The sequence below is a fragment of the Salvia hispanica genome, chromosome 1 (genome assembly GCF_029641045.1).
Source record: "Salvia hispanica isolate PSC_SH4W2 chromosome 1, Shi_PSC_v1, whole genome shotgun sequence".
NCBI lineage: Eukaryota > Viridiplantae > Streptophyta > Magnoliopsida > Lamiales > Lamiaceae > Salvia > Salvia hispanica.
The window spans coordinates 44,158,353-44,184,556 of record NC_142692.1 but is presented as its reverse complement, the minus strand read 5'-3'; the positions used below and the strand labels follow the sequence as shown (position 1 = coordinate 44,184,556).

The following is a 26,204-nucleotide window of genomic DNA, read 5'->3' as shown; positions in this document are numbered from 1 at the left end:
TCCATATATGGTCTGTATTTCTATACTTAGGGACTTCTTTTGGTAGATGAAAACCCTATATATATATATATATATATATATATATATATATAACATCATACCACCAATATAGTCCGTTAGATCTCATCTATGGACGCCTAGGATTAAGTTTCGTGAAAAAACACGGGTTTGCAGTCTACTGTATTAGATATTGCAGTTTACTGTATTAGATATTGCAGTCGTGGTAAACTGCAATATTGTTGTGGTAAGACTGCAATATTCAATGAACAGCACTGCAATCTGGTAACGTAAAATTAGAAATTTCTTATTTTACCCCTCCATGTTTTTACACGTGGCAGTATGACAAGCACACGATTTTCAGATCCAATGGCCTAAAATGATGGTATAGTGTTACAATAAAGAAGGTTGTCATCTTAGTACATCCCTATATATATATATATATATAATGTTGGATTGTTACTATTTTGATTTGGAGGGAAGTAGCATTTAATGGATTTTGCAAAATTATTGAGATTGGATGATTTACTAATCAATTTAGGTATGATTGGAATGAAATATTCGTGGGTTTCCATATATATTTTGATGATTTTCTTCGGATTATTAATTTAATTCTAAGTTTTGTGCTATAATGAGTATCTTGTGTCGGGAATTTTATCAGCGAGCTTAATTCCGGTTTGTCACGATTATAGATAATTTCCTTATATAACTATGTAGTCAAAATAATTTAATTTGAATACCGTCTATTGGCATTTGGCAATTGGCAACCTTGCCATCTAATAATGCATGCAATTGTTAATTAATTCCTGGATATGGTTTTAGAGAGGAACATTAATGGAAAATATTTTGTTATATTTATTAATTAATGCATATATTTTTCTTGTTATTTGTGTTTATAGGGGTATATTTTTAGTTGGGTCCAATTCTATACAACACTTTTTGTCACACACACGTGTCAAATATTTACCATATTATTGTAAGAAATTATTTAACATTAATCAATAATCAGTAACTACTGTATTGATTATAATTAGATATAACAAAAGGTCAAAAACACAAGAAATTTAAAATTAGATCTTAAGTGCTTTTTATATAAGTTGTCCGTTTCTTTTGGGATTAGTTGCATTTCTGAAATTTTAAAAGGATCAAATGATTATTTTTATGATTGAATAAACTGATATTTAACAGTTGCATCATATGGACTCGAACTCAAAAATTTTAGACTCGTGAATACTTCTAATATGAATTAGTATTTGAATTTTCCTCTTAAAATTTTCAATCATATCTAGTAATTGAAATTTTCCCTTTTTTTTACAATTGATTTGAATATCCTAATGAAATGTTGATTTTTGAGTTCATCTTTTTTTTTTCCTAATATGTTCACTTGTAACATTAATTATTCATTATCTAATTCAATATAAATAAACAAATTAAATTTAATGCAATGTGCATAAAAAATAAGCTTTAAAAGAAATAAAAATTAATTAAAACAAAACTATTAATTTTAACTTTATATTTTACTATTACAAACTAATTCTTAAACATCAAATAATTTCTTAAATTTCGTGCCATTCAAAAGGAACCTGGAACCTCGGCAGAGGGAATAATAAGATTTTCAAATGGAAACTCATAAAGTTCCAATAGTGCAATTAAAGACTTCATAATCAAACTAAATGAATAAAACGATAAGTTAATTATGGAAAGTGAATAAACCGAGAACAATTCTCAAGATGATGCTCAAGTAAAATATTAGCCTCTCTGTCTTACTTAAGATGTTCACATTCTTGAGTGACACGGGATTTTAGGAGAAGTTGCAATGTGGAGTAGGTACAGAAAAAATAGTAGTTGAATATTTTAACGAATGAGAGAGATTTATTTTCAAATATAGAAAGCGGACATTTTGATTAGGACAAACTAAAAGGAAAATGTGTACATCTTGAATGAGACGCGCTAATGTACAACATACTTACCCTTATACTCCGCCCAGAGCTCCGCCACCGGCTTCCCCGTCAAGTCCACAAAATAATCCTCAGAAAAACTAAATCTCATCTTCTTATTCATCTCCGCCACAAATCCCGACCTCAACCCCTCACAATAATCCAAAAACCTCGCCGTGACATCATACCCCTGGTCCCACCTTTCCCCCTTTCCCGCCTCCGCGAAACCCGTTGGAAAATAGTTCGACTTCAGTATCATGTAATCGGCCATCCCCTCCACCAGCCCAACCGGCGCCGCCCCTTCGCCGTCCCACTGGAACACGTGCGTGAGCTCGTGGTGGAGGAGAGAGGTGAACTCCCATTTAACGTTTCCCTCGTAGCCTTGCAGGTAGAGGGCGCTGACGTTGATGTTTTCGCCGTAGGTGATTGCCTCCGCGCCGTCGTATTGCTGGATGAAGACCTTGACAGTGTCCACGGGCTTGCGGTCGGATTCGTTGTATTGCTGGAAGATGTCGTAGATGAAGTGGTTGATGTCTTTCATTATCTCTTCGGTGTATGGGATTCCGATCTCGGATGAGAACCGAGCCCCTCCCGGAGTGTGTTGTGCGTCGTTGATCGCCTCGTATTTCACGGCGGGGAGGGCCGGGAAGTGGTGGAGGAGGATAAGGAGGAAGAAATGGTGTGTTTTCATATTGATTGTGGATTTTGTTATTTTTTTCTTGTGACTTATAAGTTGTAATGAAATTTTGGAATTTGGTAAGCCACCCGTGACCTTATATTTGTTCGTGAATCAAATACTAGTATAAAATGAAATATAGTTTGATTCTAGTATTAGACTTGTCATCCTGTTAGAAATCATATTTACCTTGGGTGGTAAAATAGATAAATAAAAGGTGTAATTGAATATTTGAAAAAAATAGGTGATCAAACATATAAAATTTAATTATCCATTAAATTAAATGATAAATTAGCTTAAATTATTTTTAGATATCTACATGCCATTGACACTAGCTAATAACCCCTAATCAAAAATTGGTGGAACCCAGTGACACTATATTTCGCATGGCTACAGTTATTTTCTCAACAATGTTTAATATTTTAGGATCGTGAGATATGCTATTTAGTAAGCAAGTTCAAAAAAGAAATCAGTTTGTTGGATGTTATTCTACCAATATTAAAATTGTTGATGTGTTTCAAATGAACAATACACTTTGGTTTAGACAATGATATTAACTGCGATAAATATATGGTTGTTAATATTTGTATTCAACAAATTTTCACATTTTGTAGTTGAACCAGCCGAACTAGTAGCGCAATAAACCAATAAATTCTCCTATTCAGCAACCAATAATATTTAAAAAGAATATTATTGTATAGATGAACTAGTAACCTACCAAACCGATTAATTATTTAATTCATGCTCGGTGCTCCAATGGATTTTCAATTGTTAAAGTAAAAATGGAGAGAGTAACTTCTGCCTTAGCTCAAAAAGCGTGCTATAAACACAAGCATAATCCTTAATAATAGCCCCCACTTCTTCCGATGTAGATACAGACAAATACATGAACTTGTGCAGTAAATAAGTTAATAATTCCAAGCTACTCATATATTATGTGACCTAATTTAAGAAAAAGTTCCTTCACGACTATCCTAGACATTAAAATGATACTAGTAGTAATACTAATGACAAGAATGATTACCATGCCGAATCATGGCTTTGCCGTAAAGCTTAAGCAATTAAATCAAAAACTTGAATCATATCAAACAAGGACAGATGATTATTTTCTACTTCGTGTTCGATTACTTCATAATAGTACTAAATTGACACAAGATTAATCGAGATTGAACGCAATGATACAAATTTATCAATCTAAATAATTTCCTCTTCATATTGGAGGCCCATACAGTTTTCCAAACAAAGCCCAATAAGCGTGGCCCAAAACATAGAAAGCAACAAAACAGAACTCCGCTTAGTTATTTTAACAAACAGTTGGTGGGCAGAAGCCAAACCGATCAAGCAGAGCAGATTCCTTTAAGCTTTCCCGCCACAGATTCATCCACACCATACTGCACCAAATTACCGTAACACACAGTTATAAAATTGCCAATTTTTGCATAAACGATGCGAATATGTGAGGGAGAGAGAGAAGAGAGACCTTGCTGAGGACCCAAAGAGAATGATTGTAGGTGCGGCGTAGGAGGTCTTGGACGGCGGCAGCGTCTTTGGGGTCGACTTCTCGATAATTGACGAAGTTTTCACGGGCGAATTTGGCGTAGTAAGGCCTGCTATCCTCCGGCAGGCGGCGCACCAGCCGTAGCACCTCGCCGTAGGCTCTTAGCACCTTCTGCATTTCTCGGTAAACCATTAAAAGATTGAAATAAAGAGTGTTGATTTCAGCAATGGCCAAATTGGGCTGGATCTACTTTGAATTAAATATTTACTTGTACATAGATTTAATAAAAGTTTTCTTAACAAAAACATCACTTGAATTTCATGAAAACTATATTGATTAGTTACTATTCGGTTAATTAAAGATGACGTCCACTAAGAGCATTTCCGGTGGCGACCTTACCACTAGGATTTTCACTAGGACTTTTGATAAAAATTTCCTTCCACGTCATCACTAGGACTTCTCATTCCACTGTCGCATCACTAGGAGTTCCCCTGCACTAGGACTTCCCGCAATAAATTAAATTCACAATTATTCAATTTACGGAATTAAAATGTCGACACGGAATACGGGAAAATTCGAATACTTCATTAAAAAAAATTACATAATACTGACAAACACGGATTTTGCATGTTTTTAAGGGTTAGATTTGACTCGTTTTATATGTCAATCATGCAAATTATGTTCTTAAATTGCATATGTTATACATTTGGTATTTTTGATGTGTTTGTTGATAAATGATAGAAAAACATAGAAAAATGTGCAAAAGGCCAAGGTGCAGCAGCCTCTGTTCGAGCTTATTCCGCCAGCGATTTTGAAGTCCAATCAGTGCTTAATGCATACCATTCTCTTCGTCTTCGAAAGAGCTTCGCGTGGTATCCCGCACGTCTCAATCGGAGTTCTGTGGAGAAAGTTATGGCTATTCTACGAACATTGCGCAGTACAGTCAAAGCTGACGGGAATTTAGGCGGAAATTCACTAAAGAAAAAGAATTATTATATTGTGAAGCCCAATCTCTCCTATTTCTTGAAGGCCACGAAATTATTAAAAAATTAACATTTTTCCAACCTATAAATACCTCTAACCTAATTCATAAACTCCATCTCAGAGCCTCCAATCCTTCCCCCTCTACACATTCATCCATCTCATATTCCACACATAATAATCCATCTGCCATTGGAGCGGAGCTCTGCAGATCCAGGCAAGAAAAGACTGAAGATTGAAGATTCAGTCTTGGGTTTTATCAATTTCTTTCATGTCTTGTACTTTAATTGGTGTATTCACTTGTCTATGAGTGGAACATCTTTTGTGGATTTTTTTTGGTGAAGAATTAAATTGATTTTCCTTGTTAGCTCTTGCAGTTATTTGATTTATCCTTGTGCCTTTTATATTCAATTGATTAGCTACCTCTTGAATACATATTAGAGTTGATTAGAGTACTCGGGAAACGAAATAGTTGACTTGGAAAAGGGATAATTCACACTTTAATGCAATAGAACTCGGAAGAGTTGAGGTTTCACGTGAGGTCATTGGTCTTACCGATCTTTTAGTAGTTAAGTCTAAGAATTAGAAGGGTACTTCAATTATTACACCTAATCTACGGATTTCTCACCTCGGGAGGGGGTTTAATCTAGTTAAGTGACCAACTTAATAATTTTAGAGACCGTAATTCAAGGAAGTCAATTGTATTTTGAATCCATAAATTCTACTTTCTTACGCCTGCTTTGTATCATTGTTTTTATGATTTTTGTTATTTGTTTATTTATTTGTTGTCTAGTTTAATTAATCCAAAACCAAAAACTCTGTGTCTCTAGATAGTATGTGATGCTTAGTATATGGTATTCAGTTGCAATCTTATTCCCTGTGTTTGATATCCCGGTACTGACCTTTAGCTATACTAGATCTGCCCTGTTTGCTTGCATGTATTTTTAGTGCTAATAAATAGTGCATCAAGTTTTAGGCGCCGTTGCCGGGGAATATTATTGCTTTAAGCTAATATTGTAGAACGGTTGATAATACTAATTTGGAGTGTAATTTTTGTATTGTTTTATTTTGATTTTTTTTTTTTTTTTTTTTGCAAGGAGCACGAAGCAAAAGAATGGATTACTCTCCGCTCCTATGGAAGATGCAATTATCTGCTACAACATTTGATATACTCCATAGAGCGTGGGTGAGATATAAGCATATGCTTGCTCTCTTGTTTTTATTATTTTTCACCTTTAGTTTTTTCCTCCGTAGAACTTAAGTTTTTCCTCTTTAGAGCTTAAGTTAAAAAAAAAATACAAAAAAAAACTTCTTTTGTTTAAACTCTTTTTTTTCCGTTTAAATTTTTTCTTTTTCTTTCTTTCTCCTTTACTTCTGATTTTCGTTTTTTCCTTTATTACAATTTTTTTTAAAGGAAAAACTAGAATTTCCTTTCCTCTTTTTTATTTTATTTTCTCCACATAATTCACCCACGTACATTTCAAATTCACGTCACTTAATCAATTTTTTTGTATTCTACCAATTATTCATGTGCTAGCTGTCAATCAACACAAGGTACGTTCTCTTTTAATTTCTGAGTTTTGATCTTGAATTCTTTCATTGAATGACTTTGTTGTTGATATATATTGGGAGTTTGGATAGGAGTTTGATGAGTGACGGTTTAATTGGGATTTATTCTTGGTGAATTTGTGAGATTTGGATTTTTATAAGAAATAATTGTTGGGTGTGCTTGAGTATGTTTGATCTTTGGTGGATGAAAATTAAATATCACTTTGGTTTGATTGTTGATACACATAGTTCATGTTCATAGCATTGCGAGACTATTTTTTCTTGCATGAATTGTGTTTTTAAGAGCTTAAATTGTTTTGCGTGATCTTGGTCTATTGTTGAAAATTTTTGCAATTAATTGGGGGATAGAGAATACTACGGAGGATAAAAAATGATCATGTTAAGGTAGATAATTCGATTTGCATACTTTATGTCTTGATATGATTAAAGTTTGGGGGATTGCCACATATTATGCATTGTACTACAATTTTCTTCCTTCTATACTCACATTGCGAAATTGTAGGTACAAAAGGCATCCCCAAAGGAAGTCCCGAGAATGGGGGCTAACTTATGAGTTTCAAAGAACGCCAAGCTAAAGACGTTAACCAAGCGCTTGTTGGAAGACAACCCATCATTGGTATCATTTTTTTTCCTTATTTTTTTTATTTTTAGTTTACTCACGTCCCTACCGACTTTTCAAACTTATTCTTAACGTAGTTTTGAATAAATTTGGGGGGATGAAGTAGGTGGACCGTGAGTTTAGTTGTTTTTGTTAGTTTTTTATTTTTATTTTTAGTAAACACGAGGTGAATCTTGTCATGAGCATAACATAAAAAACTTAGAAATACTCATGTTTAGGGACATCAGACCGAGTTGCCTATGATAAAAAGTTCGTTTATGTGTTGGTTGAGTTGTCTTGGATGCATTGATTTGAACGTTTAGTGAAAAGATACATAAATAACGAATTGCTTGTTTGCCTTGAATTATGTTTATACCTTGTGAGACTTGAGCTATAAATTTCTTTCTTGTGATTTATCTGCAATCATGTATTCGTTTCTAGAAATTGTTCCTAGTCTGCCTAAGTCTACATAGTGTTTAAATGATAAAAGAGGACGTTAGGCTATCCTTCTTAGCTACTTTATATATCCAAATTAATGACCTTTACTCAATATATTTTTCCTAGCTAGCCATTTTGAGCCTTTAAAGCCTTTTTCTTTGAAAGCTAAATAAAGGGGGAATATCCATACACTCCTGGGGAAAGTTAATTTATATCTTGTGAAAAGAGTTGGAGAGATAAGGTTGAAAAAAAAGTAGTGTGTTTAAATGTGAAAAGTGCATAGAAATTTGTGGTTTGAATGAGATATTTGGTTGTGCATAAAAAAAAAGAAAAAGAAAGAAAGGATGTACCAAAAAAAATGAAATGAAAAGAAAAAATCAAAGGAATTTGGGAAGTGAGAAGAAATTTAGATAAAGTTTAGAATTTACTGATATTCGAATTGTTGGTGGGGTGCTATATTTGATGTAGTAGAAATTGATCACTTTTGCTATGTTTGGGTTTAGTCACTTTTTAGCCATATTTCCTCACCTTACCAAAGAGCCTACATTATAACCTAAAATAAAGACCTTTCGGATTTTTTATTTTAATCACATAAAGTAGAGGAAGGATTAGACTTCGAGCAAGCCTATGGTAAACTTTGCATGTTACATGATCTGAGAGCATACACTTTTTCCAATATACACTTTGAGAGTGAGTGATAAACACACTTCTAAACACTTGTGAGAGCATGTACTTCAAGGTGATCAACGAGCTAGTAATGAAAATGCCCTAATAAGCTTTGCTTGATGCTTGATTTGATTTGTATTCTTTGTCAAACTCTTTATTTTTATTGTAATTTTTGAGGCAACTATGAAGTCTAGTTCTTAACCTCCGTGTTTCTTAATTTGTTTTTCTCTTGTTTTGTTTGAGAATAAACAAATAATTAAGTTTGGGGGAGTTGACAAACACGGATTTTGCATATTTTTAAGGGCTAGATTTGACTCGTTTTATATGTCAATCATGCAAATTATGTTCTTAAATTGCATATGTTATACATTTGGTATTTTTGATGTGTTTGTTGATAAATGATAAAAAAACATAGAAAAAGATGCAAAAAGGCCAAGGTGCAGCAGCCTCTGTTCGAGCTTATTCCGCCAGCGATTTTGAAGTCCAATCAGTGCTTAATGCATACCATTCTCTTCGTCTTCGAAAGAGCTTCATGTGGATATCCCATACGTCTCAATCGGAGTTCTGTGGAGAAAGTTATGGCTATTCTACAAACATTGCGCAGTACAATCAAAGCTGGCGGGAATTTAGGTGGAAATTCATGAAAGAAAAAAAATTATTATATTGTGAAGCTCAATCTCTCCTATTTCTTGAAGGCCACGAAATTATCAAAAATTAACATTTTTCCAACCTATAAATACCTCTAACCTAATTCATAATCTCCATCTCAGAGCCTCCAATCCTTCCCCTTAACAACTTTCATCCATCCCATATTCCACACATAATCATCCATCTTCCATTGGAGCGGAGCTCTGCAGATCCAGGCAAGAAAAGACTGAAGATTGAAGATTCAACCTTGGGTTTTATCAATTTCTTTCATGTCTTGTACTTTAATTGGTGTATTCACTTGTCTATGAGTGGAACATCTTTTGTGAATTTTTTTTGGTGAAGAATTAAATTGATTTTCCTTGTTAGGTCTTGCAGTTATTTGATTTATCCTTGTACCTTTTATATTCAATTGATTAGCTACCTCTTGAATACATATTAGAGTTGATTAGAGTACTCGGGAGACGAAATAGTTGACTTGGAAAAGGGATAATTCATACTCCCTCCGTCCCAAGGAAAATGACCCCTTTCTTGGGCGGCACATGATTTTATGCAAATTTATTTTGTGTGTTGAGAGGAGAGAGTAAAGTAAGAGAGAGGGAATAAAGTAGAGATAAAAGTGTTTCCATTTTAAGTAATGGGTCATCTTAGTTGGGACAAACTAAAAAGGAAAGTGGGTCATCTTCAATGGGATAGGGAGTACTTTAATGCAATAGAACTCGGGAGAGTTGAGGTTTCACGTGAGGTCATTGGTCTTAACGATCTTTTAGGAGTTAAGTCTAAGAATTAGAAGGGGACTTCAATTATTACACCTAATCTACAGATTTCTCACCTCGGGAGGGGGTTTAATCTAGTTAAGTGACCGACTTAATAACTCTAGAGACCGTAATTCAAGGAAGTCAATTGTGTTTTGAATCCATAAATTCTACTTTCTTACGCCTGCTTTGTATCATTGTTTTTATGATTTTTGTTATTTGTTTATTTATTTGCTGTCTAGTTTAATTAAACCAAAACCAAAAACTCCGTGTCTCCAGATAGTATGTGATGCTTAGTATATGGTATTCAGTTGCAATCTTATTCCCTGCGTTCGATATCCCGGTATTGACCTCTAGCTATACTAGATCTACTTTATATGCTTGCAGGTATTTTTAGTGCTAATAAATAGTGCATCAAATACTTAAAAAAAAATAATTAAGTTAAAAATTACATAATCATAAAAAGTCGAGCCGTATTTATAGGGTTTTTTTTTAAAAAATTAATTTTTAGTCGGACATCCGACCTCTACGTCCTACCCACGCCACAATGGCGGACGTCCGCCCGCCCGTCGGTCGGATATCCGAGCCATCCGACATCCTCACGGGACGTCCGTGTCCTACCTTTTTCTTCACTATGGCGGACGTCCGGTCGGACTTCCGCGACGTCCTACCGCGACGTCCGCCGTTGGAGATGCTCCAAAACATAATTGAAACCAAATCTACTATTCTGTTTTTTTATAAATATTTAATAAACTTGATTTAGTTACAATCAACAATTAATAAAACTTAATAAAATCATAGGTTTACAAATCTATTATTTTCAGTCAACACTAGTAATAAATACGTACGTAATTAATTTGCAATATCCCAAGCAGTTTATAACAACCAGATAGTTCATTAGCAGCAACGAAAAAAATATGGTAACTCTAATGATAAACTAAATAGTCGACAATAAACATTAATTTATTTTGATTATGTTGGCTTAAATTTTATAAATTACATAAAAAATAAAGTTCAATTTGTTTATTTATTCATTTCTTTTTAGATCGTTATAAACAAAACTGAACAAATTATTCTGGTCTTTTATTTATTTGCGGAATTAACAACATTAAGAAATAAATTTTGAGGCGTCAAGATCAAAATGTATATAAAAACTGGAGAACCTTTTCTGCAAGAAGTGTAAACAATTTTTGTAAATGTATCTATGTGCGACTATATCCATAGTCATTAATATTTGAGACAATTTAATGCATAAAGTCTCCATCATTTTAAATCTATAGTTTTACACCACAAATTGATGAATGAATTTGAAGGATACAACGTTATCGAACTCAAAACAATATGGTTTTGTAATGCACGAGTTCATGCTTTCTAGAACCGGCTGAACGTGCCATGCTATATAGTATATACCTATAGAAAAAAAAATTATAATACTATATTTTAAAAATAAGTTGATGATAATACCTAATTTTTAAAATAAGTTGATGATAATACCTAATTTTTAACTTCTCATTTGTCTATTTCAGATTTTGCATCAAAAAAGATTCATCTTATATTTACGAAAATTGTGAACACACGACGAAAAATACAAATAAGTCGTCACTATTTTATTTGTCTATTTCTTATAAAATTGTCTTAAAAAATAGTAGTAATAGAAGTCCATCAAAATAAAATGCATGGTAGACTGAATAAAAAACAAAAAAGGGAAATTTGATCAATGCATGAGATATCTACATTAAATACACCAAAAACGTAAACCTCATATGAATCACTTCTTCTTCACCGGACAAAACCACCTCCATCTTGGCCTCCTCTCCGCCACCCATTCCATCTACAAATCATCCCCTCCCCCTCCATTCCAATTTCCAACAAACAATTTCTCTCTCATCATAGCTGAAAAAAATCCATGGATGTCTGGTCATGGATATGCGAACTCTCGGACTCGGACGAGTGGAACCACTCCGAGTCCGAATCTCACCTCACCTTCACCCTCGCCTCCTCCTCACCGAGTTCGAAACACTCGACTCAGTCGATTCACCTCCGAGCCGACCGCAGTCTCACCTCTGACTCGGAAGCTTCCATCCGTTTCTCAGTCCGCTTAGTAGGTTTCAACAAAAGCTCTTCCGACGACGAGGACCAGAAGCCCATCTGGGCTTCCGACGCGTGTCCTCTGTCGTCGGAGAACCCCTTCCTGCCCCTCGTCCTGCAGCTGCTTCAAGAAATCGTGTCGCGCTCGCCCATGGCGCAGGATAGCACCACCTGCCCACGCTCGCAGCTTCAGATGCTCCAGCGCGGGCAGGTGTCCTGGATTCTGGACTCCCACGCGCCAGAGTCCTTCTCTAGATTCTTCAACCTCGTCCTCCTCACGCGCCTCTTCTGGGTGTGCGCGTGCGACGCGCCCTCCGACGTCGGCTCCTTCTTCTTCCACTACCTACTCGCGCCGAATATAGAGACGTTCACGTGCCACCACGCGCCTGTTGTGAGGAACTTCTTCGTCGCGGTCGGGGCTGACGTGGAGCTTTGCTTCACGCGCACCGCTGGGTACATGTTAGCGAAATGGCTCATTTTAAGAGAAATTGAGGTTGGGCTGAGATCGGCGTCAGGGGATCTCGGATTCTCCTACGCCGTGGAATCTCACGGGCTGTGGATATTGAAGGGCTTCTCTCCGGTGAATTCCATGCAGTGCATGCAATCGCAGGGGCAAAACGGTCTTTTCCCTGCGGTGATGGAGGCTAAGGAATCCTTGCTAAAATACGCCTTAGCTCATCAGCAGCTTGAGGCTGTGATTCAGCTGGAATACAAGGTCAGATTCCACGAGAGCTACATCCACGTAAGCGCACGTGTCGACAATCTGAGGATCCACGTGGCGAAGCTAGGGTTTAAGAAGAACGACGAGAGCTTCCTGAACGAGAAGCATTTTCCTTCTCGGGTTCGGGTCTGGGTCGGGCCGGAGGTCGGGGCGAGCTACGTGGGCGGGCTGAGCCTGGGCCGGTCGACGGAGAACGTGGAGAGGGAGACGGAGATGCAGAAGACGATGAAGGGCAGCTCAGGGAAGCCGAAGGTCCCAAAGGTGAAGGCAATGGTGAGGATGGCGATGAGGTCGAAAATCAGGAATTGGAGGTGGGACCAGGACACGGATGGGAATGCAGCTGTGTTCGATGCAACCCTGTGCGACAACACCACGGGCGTTGAGGTCGCCACGTGGAAGCCGTCTGGCGTTGGTGGTGGTGGTGGTGGGGAGGTGGGGATAGATTTTAGACGGCGTTATAGTGGGAATGGACGGGCGTTTACGAAGTCCGGTGGAGTGGTGTTCGCCGGAGATGAGTGTGGGGAGGAGGTGGGGTGGAGGGTGAGCAAGGAGATGGAAGGGAGTGTGTTGAAGTGGAGGATTGGAGGGAAAGTTTGGTTGAGCTATTGGCCTAATCAAGTGAACTCTTCTTACTATGAGACTAGATGTATTGAGTGGTGTGATGAGGTTGATTTGCCCTTGATACCTAGTGCAAATTTGATCTAGATGTGATCCCAATGTATATATATGTATATGCTACATACTCAGTATGATAAAAATACTAAGCCTACTTCATGTTGTAATGGTAAAATAGTTCATCGAGTAAAGAAATAGTTGGTCAACTTATTTTCACAATATGTAATAGGTACTCACATACTAGTACTAATATTAATTTAGTTCATCCTTTTTACATCTCTCCTCACCCATCCCTTTTCATACACGAGTTTTGCTTTATCTCATTTTGCTAGTGTTCCTTCTTCCGCTACAAAAAATGCGGTCATTTACTCCATCCGGCTTGTAAAAATAGAAAATTTAGGATTGATACGCGTTTTAATATGGAATTAGTAAATTATGAGAAAAATAAAAAGAAAAAGTGATTGTAAATTTATAAATAATGAATGTAACTCATTTATTAAAAGGAAAATTGAGAGTAGACTAATTATGGAGAATGAATCAAATTGACAAAGGTAAATTATTTATTAGGAACGGAGGAAATATTTGTCGGGCGGTATGATTCATCTTACATGGTATGGTCATGATCTTATGACAAAACAAATTTAACATTATTTTCGAAATTATCAATTCAGAATTTTCTTAAAACGAAAAATCACAAAACCAGGAGTTTCATTATCTACTTCGTGGCATCCATCGATATGGTTGGAATTCTTTTTGGCGAAAAAGGGTATATATCAAAATATTTATCGGTACAATGTATTTGTATCACACGAAAATTATTACTATTATTAAATCGAGTTCTATAACTTTGACATAATTATAAATAGAATTAAAGCTTTTTTTGGCATTACCTCTGTCTACTTTAACAAGTGTAAGCGATCTAACATTAACTATCTTCAAACGCGTTTGGTATTGCGACAGCTTAACGGATACATCAAATCTTGCTTTGTCTTAAGACTACATGTCATTAATATGATTAATTTAACGAGTTTACTAACGAACTACTAACAAATTGGATATTCTTAAGCACTTTTTAATACATGAGCTCAAGTGAAGTATTTATCGATGCATAATTCGGATAGTTTATGAGTATGATTTGATTTGAAATGGAATCCTACCAAAGTTTTACGTAGACTTCATAGTTTATAGTTAGAATTATTTGATTATTTAACAGTAGATAGATCAACTTTTCGCCAACTCATTTCACTTACATTTTATTATAAAATTAAATATATAAAAATGGACTCACGTTCTATTATATTTTCTCAAACATTTTATTTTACTTTCTAAAAACTGTGTTAAACTCAAATATGATTCTTATTAACAGACCGAGGAAGTAAAATATAATCTTTCACAAAATCAAAGGCGCTAATTTCTACTTAATCAAAAGAATTGTAGTAGTATTCGTTCCGTTCCATAAAAATAAAGATTATTGAAACAACATGAGTAAATGCAAAACTGAAAAATTAAATTGTCTGAGAAACCTATCTTATTGAATAAATTCTTTCAATAGAAAATTTATATTTTTAGAGTACGGAAAAAAGAAAGAATTTTTATTTTTATTGATCGACGGGAATATTATTTTCTCTTTCAAGTAAGCGTATGAAGAATCAGATCAATCATCCTTCCAAAGTCATTATCTTTCTTTTTCGCAAAAAATCAATTCACTTTGAAATCGCATTGAAAAGTGAAACTACTAATAAATTCAAAAGTGCTATATATATATTGATACTTAGAATTTGGAGATACAGAGTTTGGCTTTTGCCGTAGCTAATCCAAAAAAATAAAAGTCGAAGAAGAAATCGGTGCGATTGCGATGGAAAAATAGAGTAAAAGGGTAGGGGCATGGTTGAGCACATGAGATTGCTAAGAATAGACAATGCCAGCGAGTGTGGAGCCCGCTGCATTGGCGCCGCTTGCATTCAAAGCAGTGGCTGTCACCAACCGCCTTGTGCCCTCTGTATCTCGGTCTATACAATGCTGTACCGTTGCATTATACATACACACATACATACAAAACATTCCGCTCTTCCAATTTCTTTTCGATTTTTAAAATTTATTTATCTTCTCTTTCCGCCCGCAACTATAAATACACGCCTAAAGTGTCAGCAGCTGATTGCATCCGAAGATATTTTATTTTGCATTTTTTTGTGTAAAAGTGACCATGTTACGAAGAGGGTTTTCCATTTTGTTGCTTGTTGTGGAGCTAAGTTTCTGGTTTGGAGTCGGTGTGAGTGTGAATGATAAGGATGTGTGGAGCTCGAGTTCGGAGAAAGGCACGATTAGTGGGAGGAGCCTTGAGGTTAGGTTTGATGGGGCTGCTACACACTGGACTGATGCTCTTCCTGTTGGGAATGGGCGTCTTGGAGCTATGATTTGGGGTGGAATTGCCAACGAAACCATCAATCTCAATGGTATCTCTCTCTCTCTCTCTCTCTCTCTCTTAAAGTTGACGTTGCTCTGTTTTTCTGGAAAGGAAATGAGAGATGGTTTCAGTTTGCTATGTTGTTTAAATGCTTAGGATTGAGCTGTGATAGTTGGAATGTGCATGTTTTAGAGTGAGAGAAGAAATGATGTTTTGTAGTGATGTTGGATCTTGATGTCTTTTTAGTAGTGTGGAAGACTAATTGTAGAAATGCAGCTAAATTGCTACAACCATGGACACCTGAAAATGGCATACAATTTTCTGTTGTGATTCATTGTCCTGATTTTAAGTATGTGGCAATAAAAATTGCAACAATAAAATGCATAACTGTTTCTGTATATATTTGTAAAGATATAGTAACTGTTGAGTGGATTTCTGGGAATTCCATGACAAAAATAACTACTGCTCCAATTCAAAGAAAATAGGTTTAACATCTAGTCGTTGGATCTTCTCCTTTTTCTTGGTGCAGAGGACACCCTTTGGACAGGGACTCCTGGTGATTATGCAGATCCTAACGCTCCAACCACACTATCTGAGGTTAGGAACCTCGTCGATAAAGGGAAGTATGCAGAGGCTACTGCAGTTGCAGCCAATCTCTCTGGAGATCCTTCTGCTGTAAGCTGCTTCTTTACTTCAATATTTGAGATAAAATATTTTGGACTTGAATTATGTTAGAAGAAATGAAGTTTCACTAATGCATTGTGAAATGTTTACTTGGTTCTTCCATGACAATAATATTGGAAATATTCAACCATTTATGCCTAATAATCTCTTGCGTTGCGTAAATTGGGAAAATATAGGTGTACCAGCTCTTGGGAGACATAAAGCTAGAGTTTGATGAGTCTCATGTTGCTTATGATAAGGGAACTTATCAAAGAGTGTTGGATTTAGACACAGCGACCGTTAAAGTGCAGTATTCTGTCAATCAAGTTGAGCATGAAAGGGACTATTTTGCTTCATATCCGGATGAAGTAATTGTGATGAAGATTTCTGTAAACAAGTCTTCATCTCTAAATTTTACAGTGTCTCTAGACAGCAAACTGCATCACCATGCTTATGCAAACAACAACAGCCAAATCATTTTAGATGGACGCTGTCCAGGCAGAAGAATCCCTCCACACGTCTTTGGGAACTCTATTCCCAAAGAACGAGACACTCTGGGGCCTGTTCAGCACACCAATCCCAAAGGAATTGAGTATTTTGCAGTTCTGGATTTGCAGATTGGAGATGGTGTGGGTGACGTTCGTATTTTGGATGGTAGAAAGCTACAGGTGGTGGGTTGCAACTGGGCTGTTATCCGTCTTGCTGCAGCATCAACATTTGACGGACCCTTTACAAACCCCCAGGATTCAAAAAGGGATCCTAGCTCTGAGTCCTTGAAAAAAATGGATGCTGCCAAAGCACACACATATGCTGATCTTTACTCACGCCATGTCAATGACTATCAAGCACTTTTCCATCGTGTCTCATTGCAGCTTTCCAAGAGCTCCACGAATGCTATAAAAAATGACAAGGATGGGGTGATGACAACTGCTGAAAGGGTCAAGTCTTTTAAAATTGATGAAGATCCTTCACTAGTTGAGCTTCTGTTCCAGTATGGTCGGTACCTATTGATTGCTTGTTCGCGTCCTGGATCCCAGCCTGCAAACCTTCAAGGCATCTGGAATAAGGACATCGAGCCAGCATGGGAGTATGTCCCTAGCTTTGCAAACGTGCCTTCTCATTTCTTTTTAATTCATCATCCTTTCTTGATTATGCTCTGTGTTTTCTTGTCAGTGGTGCTCCTCACTTGAATATCAATCTCCAAATGAACTATTGGCCTTCTCTCTCTTGCAACCTCAAAGAGTGCCAAGAGCCTTTGTTTGACTATATTTCTTCTCTGTCCATAAATGGGAAAAAGACTGCACAGGTACACCTATTTAGTTTCTGCTGATTTTTCATCTTAAATTTTGAAACATGATATTTTCGGATCTGACTCACAACCAGAAAATATGAACAGTTGATAGCTAAATACCAACCTCAATACAGCAAATCAATACATATTACAGCACTTGTTGTTTTGTACAACCTTCATGCATTTAGCTGCAGAATGTTACAGGTGAACTATGGAGTGAGCGGTTGGGTTACACATCAGGTGTCTGATATATGGGCCAAAACATCTGCGGATCGTGGTCAAGCTGTGTGGGCTTTGTGGCCGATGGGTGGAGCATGGCTTTGTACTCATTTATGGGACCATTATGCTTATACAATGGACAAAGTAAGAATCTTTCTCCCCAAATTAGATGTTTGTATGATGGTTTAGGAAATTCATCTTATTGATATTGGATATTATCATTTCATGACGAATGTTGCCATATAATTCATTTACTATTGTGCTTCCTACTCATTTAAGCATGTTTCTAACTTAACATAAATTTACTTTACTTTATCTAAAGTAAACATTGCTCAACACTTTGCCTTGAGATGAAGAAAATCTATACTATGTACTCTGGATTATGAGTACTGGCATTTCATCTCGTTTATAAACTCTTATTACTGAACAATGCACATGAAAATCAAGTATTTGCCACTTTTTCTGGCAAAGCATGTCATGCCACAGATTGTTAATTTCAATATCTGAATTTTGTGCATGTAGGAATTCTTGAGAAACAAAGCATATCCATTGATGGAAGGCTGCGCGTCATTTTTACTAGACTGGTTAATTGAAGGCCCAGGCGGAAGACTTGAAACAAATCCATCGACCTCCCCAGAGCATACGTTTACTGCTCCGGATGGTAAGCCTGCTAGTGTAAGCTACTCAGCAACCATGGACATGCAAATTATTAGAGAGGTTTTCTCCAACATTGTTTCTGCTGCTGAGGTAATTATCTTCTGCTGAATCATAGCATCACATAATCTAGAATCTTGACTTCTATATGTAACTCTCTTAAATTGAAATGTAGGAATTGGGAAAAAGCGATGTTCTTATTGCAAGAGTCCGTAAAGCTCAAGCACGCCTTAGGCCAACCACGATTGCTAAGGATGGGTCCATTATGGAATGGGTAAGTCTCAGTTATCCAACGGGCCTCTGCAAGTTGTTCGAGTGGACTAAATCTTGTTCTTTTTTGGTGTTCCTTCGCCATTTGCAGGCAGAGGAGTTTGCAGATCCAGAGGTGCACCACAGGCATCTGTCACATCTATTCGGGCTTTTTCCCGGGCATAGCATCAACGTCGAGAAGGCCCCTGATCTATGTAAAGCAGCTGAGAAAACCCTAATCAAACGAGGTTCGTGTTGTTATTAACTCTGAATGATTACCTCGCCCCAACTCAAACTGATTCATCTTGTTCTCGAGCAGGAGAGGAGGGTCCGGGATGGTCGACCACGTGGAAAGCTGCCTCGTGGGCACGGCTGCATAACAGCGAGCACGCATACCGGATGGTGAAGCATCTTTTCGATCTAGTGGAGCCCAGCCACGAGAGTGACTTTGAAGGAGGGCTATACGCCAACCTCTTCACCGCTCATCCACCTTTCCAGATTGATGCAAACTTCGGGTAGGAACAAATCATAATCAAACTTTATCAATTAATCTTGAAAGCTGAAGTGAGACATGAATGGCAGATTTTCGGCAGCAGTGGCGGAGATGCTAGTTCAGAGCAGCGTGAGAGACTTGTACCTGCTGCCGGCTCTTCCTCGTGAGAAGTGGGTGAATGGCTGCGCGAAGGGGCTCAAGGTTCACGGCGGCCTTACCGTGAGCATGTGCTGGAGCGAAGGAGATCTTGATCAAGTTGGCATTTGGTCCAACAATGGTGGAAATGGTGTGAAGACGTTGCATTATAGGGGAGCTGCAGCCACTGCTAATATCTCATCTGGCATACTTTACACTTTCAACAGCCACTTGGAATGCGTAGACACACGCACACTTCTGTAATGTCAACCTCATTTTCCACTTATTTTGGCTCATTAAATGGATCTATCACACTTTACAAAAGAATGAAAGGAATTATTCAAAAGTTAAGAACTGAATCTGAATCCAAATCCGAATCCAAATTTAATCCCTTATAGTTATAATTATTTACTTAAACTCTAAAATATGATAAATTAAGTTACCATCACTGTTACCACAAGTGCTTTGAAATCTTATATGTACATAATTCGGGACACTTAGGTCAATGCCTGTATCAAGATCCAAAACCCAATTCTCACATAAGAAACAGTGCTATGTTTTAACGGCAGTAGAACATAGTATATAGTAGAGGATTAAAATGATTTTACATCCAACACAAATTCCTTCACAAGTACTACTAGCTAGTAGAGTTATGTATACGATGTTTAATGGAGTACATTTAAATGTCTGCATGTAGAAGCACCAATTTTCAAATCGGTATAGGTGGATCCTGATTCTGGAAGAATTTAGCAAGTTTCCCGAGGCCAGACCATACATGTCCGAAACAGAGACAAACACGACTTTTAAAAATCTCAAACTTGGAGCCTACCTCTTCTTCGAGCTCGACCACATCATCGTCCTTCATTTCGATATCGGTTTCGGCCTCGTTCATAAACAGGAACACTACTTCAACTGCTGATAGCGATCCGAAGATGGCATAGAGGAAAGGGCTGGCTCCTTCGGGGAACACGGCAGCCGCGAGGGTGGCGACCGCCGCGTACCCTGAGCAGACCAAGAAACGCTCCGGCCCGCCCCGGAAAGCGGAGGAGCATGACGTGGAGCACGTAGTAGACGAGCAAGCTCGAGAGGGCAACGAGCATTGTGGTTGGATGGGTGGTGAGTGGGCTAATTTGCGCCTCATCGTACTTCACTTGAAGGAATGCGATGAGTTGAGTATTGATGGAGCTACTCACTTTGTCGAATGAGTCTGTGAATTCCGACATTGCTTTATACTTGATCAACAAAAACATGGGATATATCATATATATATACACAATATAGATATGGTATGGCGTCAAATTTTCTGATACATATTTGTCAAACATTGAAATTTCTAATGAGTTTCCTCTTCACCGATTTGACGCGATACGTGGTCGCCGACCGATTTAGGAGATGGATATGTCATAAGAGTTTCCCGTTTAATTAGAAGATGGATATGTCATAAGATTCCTTGCTTTTTAAAAATTCTTAGATTGTCTCCACTAATAACTTTTGGTTATTTAGAGTGTTCGGTTTGCAAGATTGTATACGGGATTAAATTTGTAATTAAAAGGGAGCAAACCATATCCCACATCGGAGAATGAACAAGACTTGCAAGTGTATAAATGGGCTACCCCTACTCCATTAGTATGAGGTCTTTTGAGGAGTACCCCAAGAGCAAAACCGTGAGGGCTTTGCCCAAAGCGGACAATATCATACTACAGTAATGTATTAGTTATAGTTAATCCCTTATGACTAAAATAATTTTACAACTCAATCCTAGATTGTATCTTGATATTATTTTATCTTAGAAACCCAACACCACTTTAGAGTATCCTCAATTTAAGACTCATACGTCATCATTTTTCTTCATTTTTCCGTGTTAGACTATAGATATTAATTTATACTATTCATTAGTTTAATTATAAATTAAAATACGATAAACAAATACTCCCTTCGTCCTAAGATAAGTGACTCACATTCCTTTTTGGGACGTTCCAAGATAAGTGACCCATTTCTTTTTTGGTATTTCTCTCTTACTTTTTCTCTCTATTTATTAACTCTTTTACTTTATTCACTTTCCACTCTAATAACAAAACTCTATTTTCTTAAATCCCATGCTAAAAAATTTGTGTTCACTTATCTTAAAATTAGGATGGAGGGAGTACTATATAACAAAACAAACCCTACAAATTTAAAATACAAAAAAGGAAAAACCACCAAGGGCGGAAATATCATTACGAAGAAGGTGTGCAGGATAATGTGAGGAATCGTAGTATCTGTAAAGATTATTCAAGTTGTTACTTGCTATAATATGGAGCACTTAATCAACAAAAAGGTAGATATATCATATACTCTCTTTATTACATTAAAACGAAATATTTTTCTTTAGAAATTGTCACACTAAAAATAAAATGTTTATTAAAATAAAAATAACATAATATTTAATTTTTTAGTCTTATTTTATCATGTCTACACTTAACTTACAATGTACTAATAGTACTAGATAAAATTCCGTGCTAAAAAATAAATGTTGCATATTTGTCCGGTAGAAATATACTCCCTTCATCTACAATAAAATATGAGTACAATTTTGGACCGTTCACCAAAATTAGACTAATTTCTAAATATGAAAAGTTTAAACAATTAATATGGATCTCACAATCAACTAATATTACTTCATCATCTTTTCTTTTCTCTCACTTCATTAATTGTGTATTAAAATTTAAATTAAATAGTTTTTTTTTGTGCATAAAGAAAATTCATATTAATAAGTGAATGTGGTGTTCGGTTTGCAAGATAAAATAATACCAAGATACGATCTAGAATTGAATTGTAAGATTATTTTGGTAATATGGGGTTAGCTATGAATAATTATCCCATGATTATCCATCTATGATTGAGTTGTGGGGTTGAATCTCATGAATTAAATACATAAATTTAATCTCAGATAGTTGGATATAATCTTGCAAACCGAACCTCCCGAAAAGTAGAGGATGAAAGGCGTGGTGGGCCATGGTCGTTATTGTTTACATGAGCATATCCGCACATGGAGTTGGAGGGAGTAGTATATACTGCTACTACGTGGCTGTGCAAATTGAGCAAAAAGATTTAACATTACCCATTTAATCTAACGGCTGACATTTGTCGACATGCGGAATACTATGTCAAAAACGAAAATCTGCTTTTTAAGCCTACAGTCTTAGATTTTGAGATTTCATATTTATTGTGTAGAACATGCTTCTTAAAAATTCTTAGATTTCATAAAGTATAAAATACAATGAACAAATACATAACAAAACAAATCCTAAAATTTAAAATACAAAAATGGAAAAACTAATTAATGCATCCTTAAGTGAGACGAAGTGCGGCAAATTATATAATTCACAAAACATTTCGATTTATATATTAATTTGTTTTTATGTATAAAATATTTATGCATTTTATTATTTTTTCCTATGAAAAATTATCTTATTTTTCTAATTTTATTTGTTCATTAAAATTATTCTACATCTATTTATGATAAATTACTCTTTCTTATAGGATGGATCATATTTTCCACTTACACCATTTCCAACACTTTTTATTTTTAGCTTTTTCTTAAATGTTGTATACAAAAACTTGTATCATCCACAATAAAAACAAAACCTTGTACTACAGTGCAACCCGCCAACCCCTACTAAAACAAATTTCTGCATCGCCACTGGCGGCAATCATATCATTACGAAGAAGATGTGAAGGATAATGTGAATGTGAAGGATAATGTGAAGAATAGGTAGTATTTATAAAGATCATTGGAGTTGTTACTTGCAATAATATGGAACACTTGATAAACAAAAAGATGGATAGATCACATATGTCCAGAGCCTTTGGCCTAGCGGCAAGGAGTATAGACATTATTATATGAGGTGTCGAGTTCGAGCTCTCTTGATATTATTTATAATTTCCTCCTTCATATAGGAGTTTATTTATAAAAAAAAGATAGATAGATCATATATTTTCTTATCCCATTAAAAATAAAATATTTTTCTTTATAAATTGTTCCACTAAAAAGGAAACGTTTACTAAAATGGAAATAACATCATATTTAATTTTTTTCAATCTTATTTTATTCTTTCTATACTTAACTTACAAAATACTCCCTCCGTTTCCTCATAGTTGAGACGAAAAAATTCGGCATGAAGTTTAACAAAGGAATATTGAGTGTGTTAAATAAATAGATAAAAAAAAGTAAGAAAGACAAAAAAGGTAGAGAGAATAAAGTAAAAAAAGAATAAAGTTGAGAGAATAAAGTAAGAGAGAGTAAAATAATAAAGAGATAAAAGTTACTATATATGGAAACGACTCAACTATGAGGGAACTTTTCGAAATAGAAAAATGACTCCCCCCCTTCTACAAAAATATATGAGTACCAATTTGGACCGTTCACCAGAATTAGACTAATTTCTAAATATGAAAAGTTTAAACAGTTAAATACTACTCCCTCTGTCTCATAATAGATGTCACATTTTCCTTTGTAGTTTGTCCCACAAAAGATGTTACATTTCCTTTTCTTGGAAAAAATTCTCTCTCACATTAATATAAATATACTCCCTCTGTCTCATAATAGATGTCACACTTATTTTTTAGTTTGTCTCACAAAAGATATCACATTTACTTTTCTAGAAAAAGTTCTCTCTCACATTAATATAAATATATTATTTTCTCTTTCCACTTAACGCACAAAACAACACCTCCTAAAATCTCGTGCCAATCCCCAAGTGTGACATCTACTATGAGACGAAGGGAGTACTATTTTATCTCTCCATTTAGCATACTCCCTCCGTCCCTCTATAGTAGAGACATTTCTTTAATGCACGAGATTTAGAAAACTTGTTTTAAATGAGTTAAGTAAAAGGAGAATAAAGTAGAAAGGAAAAAGGTTGAGAGATGAAGAGAGAGTAAAGTAAGAGAGAATAAAGTATTTTTTGCCAAAAATGGAAATGACTCAGCTACAGTGGGACAACTCAAAAAGGAATACGACTCAGCTACAGAAGGATGGATGGAGTACAAAACAATACTCCCTTCGTCCCACTTTAGGAGCCCGGTTGAGTTCGGCACTTATTTTAAGAAATACAAAGGAAAGTTGGTGAAAAAAGATAATGGAATGTGAGTCCTACTTTTATATATTAGTTTTATAATAAAATATAAGTGGAAAAAGGTGAGTGGAATGTGGGGCCTATTACCAATTATGTAATATTCCAACCGGGACTCCTAAAGTGGGACACCCAAAAGTAGTAAACCGGGACTTCTAAAGTGGGACAGAGGAAGTATCTCCTAAAATCCTGTGTCATTCCCCAAGTATATCATTTATTATGGGATGGAGTGAGTACTAATAATATGAATTTCACAATCCAATAATATTACATCATTATCTTTTTTTTTTCTCTCTCGCTTTAACAATAGTGCATTAAAATTAATATCGGTTAGTTTATTTTTTTTGCACAAACGAAATTATTCAGCCTTGGTGGCCCATGGTCGTTATGGTTTACCCGCACATGCGTAACGTTGGAGCGGTAGGGAGGGAGTAGTATTTATTGCTACTACTTAGTTGTGCAAATTGAGCAAAAAAATTAACATGCGTTAGAGCATCCTTAACCCTGTCCCGGATTTGGGCCGCAAGTCCCCTCCACGTCATATTTCCCTCAAATTAGGGGTTCCAGGCCACAACTCCATTAACACCGCAGGCCACAACTCGAGCCACAACTCAGGCCACAACTATTCATTTCACAACATATTTTAATCGTAAAATAGAATACATTGAACAATTAAAACCGGGAAAATTCATTGTTCAGTCAGAAAATAGGAAAAGAAAATTACAAATCCTAGAAAAAAAAAATTACCAATACTAGAAAAAGAAAATTACCAAACCTAGAAAAAAGAAAATTACAAATCCTAGAAAAAAGAACTAATGGAGCAAATATAGTGTATAAATAGAAAAACAAAAAAAAAGTCCATCTGGGAGTTCACGAAATCGTCCATCTGGCGTTGGTCTCTGTTAAAATTAATATCGGTTAGTTTATTTTTTTTGCACAAACGAAATTATTCAGCCTTGGTGGCCCATGGTCGTTATGGTTTACCCGCACATGCATAACGTTGGAGCGGTAGGGAGGGAGTAGTATTTATTGCTACTACTTAGTTGTGCAAATTGAACAAAAAAATTAACATGCGTTAGAGCATCCTTAACCCTGTCCCGGATTTGGGCCGCAAGTCCCCTCCACGTCATATTTCCCTCAAATTAGGGGTTCCAGGCCACAACTCCATCAACACCGCAGGCCACAACTCGGGCCACAACTCAGGCCACAACTATTCATTTCACAACATATTTTAATCGTAAAATAGAATACATTGAACAATTAAAACCGGAAAAATTCATTGTTCAGTCAGAAAATAGGAAAAGAAAATTACAAATCCTAGAAAAAAAATTACCAATACTAGAAAAAGAAAATTACCAAACCTAGAAAAAAGAAAATTACAAATCCTAGAAAAAAGAACTAATGGAGCAAATATAGTGTATAAATAGAAAAACAAAAAAAAAGTCCATCTGGGAGTTCACGAAATCGTCCATCTGGCGTTGGTCTCTGTTAAACCAATCCACAGAACTCAAAAAGTCTTGAAATGCTAGAGGATTGAGAGTGAGAGTTTGTGTGGAAGAGTATTAACAATGGAGCAAATATAGTGTATAAATAGAAAAAAAAAAAAATTGAAAATTCGTGGGGACTTGCGACCCGGCCCGAACGCAATTAACGCCGGGACGGGCCGCATGGGCTGCGGCACGGGCACGCATAACGCCGGCCGGGACGGGACTCGGGAGCGGCCCCGGGACGCAACTGCGTCCTCGGGACCGTCCCGGGCCGGGACGCAAGGGGCTCCAACGGAGAATTCGGGCCGGGA

General features: G+C 36.3%; 4 protein-coding genes across 4 annotated transcripts; 2 read left to right on the top strand and 2 right to left on the bottom strand.

Moving 5' to 3' along the window:
* Positions 1–1,727: 1,727 nt before the first annotated feature.
* LOC125220590 (uncharacterized) lies at positions 1,728–2,680 on the bottom strand. The gene has a single exon (XM_048122743.2). It carries the CDS (start codon positions 2,623–2,625, stop codon positions 1,948–1,950), a length of 678 nt encoding a protein of 225 aa, XP_047978700.1. The 5' UTR covers positions 2,626–2,680; the 3' UTR covers positions 1,728–1,947.
* Positions 2,681–3,776: 1,096 nt separating this feature from the next.
* On the bottom strand, positions 3,777–4,427 carry LOC125224332 (complex 1 protein, LYR family protein). Its single transcript, XM_048127715.2, has 2 exons — positions 4,091–4,427; positions 3,777–4,001 (listed from the first exon to the last, which is right to left on the bottom strand). Exons 1-2 carry the CDS (start codon positions 4,298–4,300, stop codon positions 3,948–3,950), a joined length of 264 nt encoding a protein of 87 aa, XP_047983672.1. The 5' UTR covers positions 4,301–4,427; the 3' UTR covers positions 3,777–3,947.
* A 7,115-nt stretch (positions 4,428–11,542) lies between these two features.
* On the top strand, positions 11,543–13,460 carry LOC125218638 (uncharacterized). Its single transcript, XM_048120355.2, has one exon. It carries the CDS (start codon positions 11,667–11,669, stop codon positions 13,272–13,274), a length of 1,608 nt encoding a protein of 535 aa, XP_047976312.2. The 5' UTR covers positions 11,543–11,666; the 3' UTR covers positions 13,275–13,460.
* A 1,735-nt stretch (positions 13,461–15,195) lies between these two features.
* On the top strand, positions 15,196–19,651 carry FUC95A (1,2-alpha-L-fucosidase). The gene is made up of 10 exons (XM_048119900.2): positions 15,196–15,637; positions 16,118–16,263; positions 16,449–17,338; positions 17,425–17,557; positions 17,747–17,905; positions 18,284–18,508; positions 18,591–18,689; positions 18,777–18,912; positions 18,984–19,179; positions 19,247–19,651. Exons 1-10 carry the CDS (start codon positions 15,388–15,390, stop codon positions 19,554–19,556), a joined length of 2,544 nt encoding a protein of 847 aa, XP_047975857.2. The 5' UTR covers positions 15,196–15,387; the 3' UTR covers positions 19,557–19,651.
* The last annotated feature ends 6,553 nt before the right edge of the window (positions 19,652–26,204 follow it).